The 7589-nt window shown below is 40.1% G+C and overlaps 1 protein-coding gene across 1 annotated transcript in view; it reads right to left on the bottom strand.

Moving 5' to 3' along the window:
- Positions 1–215: 215 nt before the first annotated feature.
- DYNC1H1 (dynein cytoplasmic 1 heavy chain 1) overlaps positions 216–7589 on the bottom strand; it is a 48074-nt gene continuing 40700 nt past the window's right edge. The window contains exons 65-79 of the mRNA XM_062627905.1: positions 7349–7509; positions 6976–7087; positions 6833–6893; positions 6325–6448; positions 5435–5548; positions 4984–5154; positions 4563–4780; positions 4274–4377; positions 3769–3980; positions 2769–2922; positions 1827–1969; positions 1531–1699; positions 1081–1208; positions 313–627; positions 216–275 (exon numbers count right to left, since the gene is read on the bottom strand). Of these exons, the coding sequence (XP_062483889.1) occupies positions 499–627; positions 1081–1208; positions 1531–1699; positions 1827–1969; positions 2769–2922; positions 3769–3980; positions 4274–4377; positions 4563–4780; positions 4984–5154; positions 5435–5548; positions 6325–6448; positions 6833–6893; positions 6976–7087; positions 7349–7509 (2000 nt within the window). The 3' untranslated portion in view covers positions 216–275; positions 313–498. The remainder of the gene's footprint in view (positions 276–312; positions 628–1080; positions 1209–1530; positions 1700–1826; positions 1970–2768; positions 2923–3768; positions 3981–4273; positions 4378–4562; positions 4781–4983; positions 5155–5434; positions 5549–6324; positions 6449–6832; positions 6894–6975; positions 7088–7348; positions 7510–7589) is intronic.

The following is a 7589-nucleotide window of genomic DNA, read 5'->3' as shown; positions in this document are numbered from 1 at the left end:
TCAGGCTTTGTGTGTTACTTCACTGAAGACTTACATTCCAAGGTTCTTGTTACTAGAGTTTAGTTGAACCAGCTGCTGAGCTGTGTGAAGGTTAACAATATGCTTGAATACTAACTTCTCAGTTCTTATTCTCTGAAAAGATCACAGGTATAGTTTTTCCAGACCATTGAAATAAATTACTGTAAGAATTATATTTCCATAAACAGAGTCAACAGTCTTGCTACGAATTTTATTTACTATATGATGACCCATCAAATACCACATCTACCCATTACCTTCTAAAAATCTTAGCCAAATACATCTACCCATTACCTTCTAAAAGTCTCAGCCAATTTTCCTTAGAAGAAATCTAGCCTATTGGCTTTCCAGCACACTGCTCCCTTTCTTTTTACTCAACGCAAATCCATCTAACAACATAACCAGGTGACAAAAGTACAGGTGAATACTACACAGAAGACTGACAACTACTGCAGCATTAACTAGTCAAAACATGTATTTTCACTCAGTGCAGAGAACTGCAACACCACGTTCATAGAAGCTACGGGGGTCTTCCTTGGTAGCTATTTCGAAGTCAACCGTGAAAATCAGATCAGCACGAGTGAAGTTCAGATAAACTGGTAAAGTCACCTGGGGAAAAACATAAATATAGAAGAAGAGTTATGTAAGGCAGCTGAAGAGTGTTAAGAAGTTTCTGTACTACAACATAGTACTTACGAGATAGGATTTTAGTCTCAGATAACTCAATACTCAAAAGAAGAGCAAAAAGCCCAGGCCTCATATATCTACCTGAAGTGCAGGCACCTTTAGAGGTGTAAATTCAACTTTTGGCCTGAACAGCATTAAGACTTCTGGATACCTGTCATCCTCCTTTCCTTATCTAACTATAAAGGAAAGACCTAGTCAAGACTAGGTCTGTTTGCTGCTAGCCTGGAATTCAGGTACCAGCTGTCTCTGAGAATGCCAATAAAAACCACAGAATGTGGTGCACAACAGAAGTATTCATAAAGCTTCAGGAAAAAGTATTGCTAGGTATATGTAATTATGAGAATTATTTTAAAAATTGTTTTTATCAATACTTACAACATTTGCTTTTTTATCAGCGTTTGTCTGCTTGATCCAGCGAAGCTGTGTAATGGGCAGTACAGTTGAAATAGCATTTGAAAGGGACAGCTTGTTGTTACTGCATGTAGCTCCCTGAAGCTTCAGGCCTGGAAATTGAAACACACTTTAGAGTTCTAAGACTTTCATACATTCAAACAAAGACTGTATCATTTAATGACTAAGTCCACTAAATGAGAGGTAATTCATACTACAAAATAAAAGAGGTTGTAGCAGATGTTCTATCCAATACCACTTAAATACATACTGCCCTGAGTCTTGAAGTTTATTAGCATTGTAAGTACTTCCCTATTAAGTAAACAATTTCAGAAAGCTCTTGCAATATGATCTTTTTCATCTAATATAACACATTTAATACCAGAAGTTTCTGAAAATATTTTATATGAAGGACCCCCTTCTGGTTGAGTTTACCTGTAACTCCAAAACTGCACGCATCCAGCACTGCATTCTGTGTAGTTGTGACATTGACCTCAAGACAGAGTTCTTCAAGGGACCAACTGTTTGCTTGTGCAACGTACTGTCTTGTAGCAGTAATATATGCCTCTGGTACAAACAGGCCACCAAGGCATACGTGGATGTTCTATTTGGGGCGAGAGGAGGAATATAAAGAAAAAAGGCTATCAGCTGCAGTATTAATTAATGATTATCACAAACATTATGTTACACAGCTCCACCAATGACCTCTAGAAGAACTCAGCACTACATACCTTTAGTTCTTTTGCTCCACCAGAAGCAGCTGCCTGGGAAATATTCTGCAGCTGTTTAATGCGCTCACTGAAGTCAGACACCCACTGAATAACCGTCATACCAGCTGGCACTGTGTAATGAGACCAGCTCCGAGGCAAGATGCCTATGAAAAATGTGATTTGATTCAAGTTTTGTTGACATATAAGTGGGAATTATGCACTATTCTGACACTTCATTTTTTCTTCCAATAGCCATTTAAGACTTGGACCCAGGATATAAGCCTCTATCTTAAAAGGCTCCTCAGTAAGTGAAAGATTTTTCTCCTCACTTTGAAAGATTACAAAGCAAAAGGCCTCCAGTCTACTATTTGTTCAAAAAGCCATTCAGTTACCAACAGCAACCAACAGCAACTTCAGTTACACACAGCTATACACTCAGCTACACACACACTTCAGTTACACACAGTTACACTCAGCTATAACTGACTGTGTTATCTGTGAAGTATCTGTGTTTCAGGAAATGCTTTTGTTCTAAGCAGGCAGAAGATGACCGTGTATTGCTAGAAACAAGATGTCTGAAAATTCCATGCTTATGTACAATCCTGAAACAGAAGTTTAAAGAATTTGAGTATTTTCTAGGAGCAATATTACTCACTTTGTAGTATAAATAATTTTGTTCACTCACAATTCAGAGACTGAAAATTCAGTAAGATTTCAACTTAGAAATTTAGCTGCTGATATAAACTGTACGAAAAAGGCAGATATTAGCTACCTCAACTTGAAATCCCAAACCAAACCAACTGGAATTTTATTGCCTGACTCAAAAGTATTGTTTGTGTCAGATGGTGAAGTCACCGCAAACCTTCCTGCAATTTTTTTTTAAGCTGCTGACCATAACAGCCTCTAACTTATAAGGCGCAAAAGGGAAAGAGCACTGGGAGGTGCTAATTTGAATTACCATACCTTTCACCAGTTCATTTATAAGTGTACGCAAATAGTTGGTTTGTTTCTTTTTTCCTTCACACACTTGAACCACATCTGCAAGGTCCTGACGAACATCTTGAAGCAGCTTAGCTCCCATTTTCACCTCTCTCTCAAAGAATCGGAACAGAGGATCCTGATGGTCAAAACATTGAAAGCAAGTTGCAAATCTAAGTTCTTGCTGAAAAACTGCTACAAAAAGCAACCCCAAAATCCTGGATGGGCTGAGCAGTGACACTGACTACAAGCATTAAACATGAAGATGCAGTCTTCGGTGCAGAAAGTAACTGCGGAGACTGTTTACAAGCAACATCTCCCCTCCCTTGGAGAAGTAAGGAAGTAGAAGTCTCAGCTGAACAATCAATGCAGACTGCCTGCTGCAGCTCCTTCCCATCAACTCTGGATTTATTTTAGTCAGCAACAAAAGGTTCTCACCTACTATGCCAGAGTAAGTCTTTAGAAGCAGTTAAACAATCATGATTGCATTCATTTGTGGAGCTTATTCCCGAGTCAGAGCTTAGGGTACTACTGTCTAGATCTCAAGAGTTGCGCCCAGCCCTTGCAACTTCTGTTCCCAGTTAAGAGAAGCTGATGCCCTATCTCCCCTCACTAAATCATAGCAGTATTTAATGTGCACTGGCTGTAGAGGCAGTATCAAAACTAGAAGTCAGTGTGCTACAAGTACAACAGGAAGCACTTGCTTCTTGCTACCTGATCACAGAGAAGCTTTGAAAGTGACACCCTTGACAGTTTGCCATTGTATTTCTTCAAATAATACCCACAAGACATAAACCAACTTTTAAGAGCATTTCAAGAAATCCAGAGGGGCTCTACATAGCTATGGCAATCAGAATCAGCATCAATACAGGTTCCATTTCCCCCCAGCAGTTTCATCAGTATCTGTAAATCACAATGCACTCATTCCAGTGCACACAAACTTGCACACTTCCCATGCCCACATCAGATAAAACCTGGTTCTTACCTTAATGTTTTCCACAGTCCGCTTCAGATGGTTTAGAGTTTGTGGGATAAGGTGAAGCCAGTTAGAGGCTGTGGTATGCAGTGTTCTCATCCAGGCTGGGCGACCATCTGATGTAGAATCAGTTCTTGCCTTCTTTTCAGTTTCTGCGTAAGCCAGATCATCCTCATCCTCTAGCATCTGCATTTTCAGCATTTTACTGATCATATCTATGCCTAATACAGAAGATATGCTGTTAGTCAGAGCAGTGGCATCAAGATGAAAACATCCTGCTACATGCAAGAACTAGGACTTATATTTTTCCCTAGTCTAGGCCTAAAATTCAGAGCTACTTAGCAGTAGGTAGCTCCAGAGCCAACAATAAAGCTTTCCAGGATCAGGATGGGAAATTAAACCAAGTATGTTGGGGGAGGAGGGGAAAGTCATCAACTGTTCAGTCAGATTTCTGCTTTTTAGTTAATGGCAGCCTAGTAATGTATGCAAGACATTGTTATAGTTCTGATTCTACCTTGTGTGGTTAGAAGAACTTTCTCTGCATTATTTGGCAGGCCCAGCCATGATGGGGTTTGTGTATCTGGCAGCATCTCAACCCACTGGACAAATTCTTCACGTCTGTAATTAATAGTTTTAATATTAGAAGGTTTCCTCTATTAAAATGGCAAGGTAATTCTTTGCCCAAGACAAATATTTATGCACTTAAATCCCACCACAAGCATACAGGTTAGGGTAGAGTTTTTTTAATTAAAAAAAAAAAAAAAAATTTTTACATACAGATCAGGATAAGGAAAGAACGATACCTGATTCCATCTGGCATCTGGATATCTTTGTGTCCATCAACTTTACAAGCCAGTTTAAATTCACTATCAAAACTCAAAGTAGTGAACAGACGTTCCAAGAAAGTGTTCAACAAACGCTGATCAAATTCATTATCGATACGACCTCCATAGATAGACTGTGCCATCAGTGTCTTTAATGCAGACCACGGGATTTTATCAGGTGAAATGTTTTGGCGACCCTGTAAATAACATGCAACGTAATTAGCAGAAACAAACCTTTTAACATTTACTCTGATTGAGGAATCAAATTCAAGAACTCAGTTAAATTGCCATCAGATTATTTGTGCCTACCCATTCAATTTAGTAAATGTTTCCAGAACCGACTGTTTCAGTGAAAATCTTCAGTAATCTAATAACCTGTATTTAAGTACACAATACTTGCCTTTGCTGTATCATCCAGCCATGTATCTACTGTGTCACAGGCAGATCTCAGATCAGATTCTCCAAATTCATACTTCTTGGACCAACCCAAGGGAGCGTAGCGCAAGCGCTCTTGGATAATGGCATGGAACCAGGCAAGGAGGAAATATAGACGAGCACGCTCATTGGGAGACTAGGAAGTGGAGAGAAAAAGGAGTATAAATAAACTGTTGCTCAAGTGATCTGATAAAAATCAAAGCCTGCTAAAAGAAAACATCAGATTTAGTGCCAGATTGCTACCAAAACTGAACATATTCTATCAACAGAAAAAGCAACCACTACTTTACTTCTGTGAGAAAAAAAAACCCAACATACTATGTGCATTTTAGAAGCTGAGGTTTTATCATCTAAAGGTAAGATTTTAATGAACACATTCTCCCATTTTCTTTCATCTATGCATACTGCAGCCTTACCTTGCACATTCTAGAAACTGGAATACTACTGAAAGTCCTCAGCATGTTTGCCTTTACACCAGGAGGAGGTTCAAACACAAAGATTCGACCGGCACGTAGCAAATTCACTGGCACCTAGAAAAGATCGATAAACAGCTCCTTTAGCCTGTACTAACAGCACAGTTAGCCCTCTAACAGCACAGTTTACATTATCTTCCAAACCTCTTTGTGAGCACACACACTAACAACCTGCCTTTCTTTTGGAGGGTAGGGGAAACAGCAAAAGGAATCATAGAATGGTTTGTAAGGTACCTTAGAGATCATCTAGTTCCAGGAAAGTACCTTAGAGATCATCTACTCCCAGTGCCCCTGCCATGGGCAGGACATCTCCACTAGAGCAGGTTGCACAAAGCCCCAACCAACCTGCCCTTGAACCCTGCCAGGGATGGGGCATAGCCACAGCCACAGCCACAGCTTCTCTGGTCAACCCGACCCAGTGTCTCACCACCCTCACAGTGAGAATTTCTTCTTAATATCTAATCTAAATCTACCCTTTTTCAGTTTAAAGTGATTCCCCCTTGTCCTGCCACTACATGCCCTTGTAAAAAGTACCTTTCCAGCTTTCTTGTAGGCTCCTTTAGGTACCTGAAGGCTGCTCTAAGGTCTCCCTTGGAGCCTTCTCTTCTCCAGGCTGAATAAGCCCTGTTCTTTCAGCGTGTCTCCATAGGAGACATGCTCCAGCCCTCTGATCATCTTTGTGGCCCTTCTCTGGGCTCCCTCCACAGCAGGTCCATGTTCCTTTTATGTTTGGGGCCCCAGAACTGAACACAGTACTACAGATGAGGTCTCACAAGAGTGGAATACAGGGGAGAATCACATCCCCTGACCTGCTGACTTCAAATCAATGTTACCTTTGGATTTATCTCCATGGTAAGGAAGAGTCTGAAACAAGCATGGGGTTGTAGGGAATGCAGCTTCTTTTCCAGTTGCATGAGCCAGCCAGGAGCCAGGTGAACATTCTTCAGCATTACCCACCTGTGAAGTTTTGAAACAGAACAAGTGCTTTTTAATGTACAGCTTATGGATCCTGGCTATAATCACAATAAAGAGTCACAGAATACAGCATCAATGTTACTTATTTTTCTTCCTCTTTCAAACCTTTTACATAGAATCAGTTACTGTGTACTGTAAATGGGCTAAATTCCCTGTTCTGCAGATACAACCTATTTCTCTTGAAAATATTTATACCAAATAGGAATTGTGAACAGCTGAGCTTCAGTTACTACAAATTTCAGTTCAGAATATGGTCCCCATTCTTTTTACTCAATTTTATCTATTTAGCCAATAGATTAGTTCCTCCTTCCCCCTGTTTACCTTTCTACTAGACAATATGCTAGCTAAAAAGGAGACAGAACTTACCTTCCAGATTTCACTGCTGTGTTTATTGCTTTATCTGCTTGGTTAAACCCTTCAGCAGAGCCTGAAAGACAGACAGGTTGCTAAAGCTCTTACTGGTAACTATTTCATTTATGCTTAGATGATGAAATAAGGTGTGTTCATACCAATAGCAATAGAAGTGATCTGTGTATTCTGCTCAGCTGCAAGATCTTCCACATGGCCACTGGCATCATAACCAGGCACTGAACACATCAGCACGGGGGTATTAGGTTTCACCTGGTTTAAAAGGATACGAATCAGTCATTACTTGAATATGAGAATGCAGTAAGCTCAGTCTTTTTTCTCCTCTGGCCAGCTAAAGACTTTATGCTACTTTAAGTTTTACATTAACAAATAGGAAAAAAAAATACCATCATTCCATGGTGACAAGGATAAGTGAAAGAAGTGTTCTGATGGGTAGCTTTACTCACAATGGAAAACTCATGCAAGATGGAACTAAGGTAAAATTACCCAGCCTTTCAAAAACAAGTGGGTTACCTCTGTATCTACGATGTGTGTCAGATCTAAAGGCTGCTCCATAATGGACATGAAAGACTCTCCAAGATTTGTTGAAACAAATGTATGTGCCATTGCCAACAAACGATCTGGACGGAAGGCCTGGATGAGAAGTAAGCGATGAATGGCCTGTCCAATAGGAGCTGAAAACAGGAAAGAGGATTAGAGGGACAGGTAAGAAAACCATCCTCAACACTTCCCTCAATTCTCCATTCCATTTTTC

This window comes from Pezoporus occidentalis, unplaced genomic scaffold, assembly GCF_034315485.1.
Source record: "Pezoporus occidentalis ecotype Australia unplaced genomic scaffold, CSIRO_AGI_Poc_V1 ctg31, whole genome shotgun sequence".
Classification (NCBI taxonomy): domain Eukaryota; kingdom Metazoa; phylum Chordata; class Aves; order Psittaciformes; family Psittacidae; genus Pezoporus; species Pezoporus occidentalis.
The sequence above is the reverse complement of the archived record's forward strand: the minus strand, read 5'-3'. Positions and strand labels throughout refer to the sequence as shown.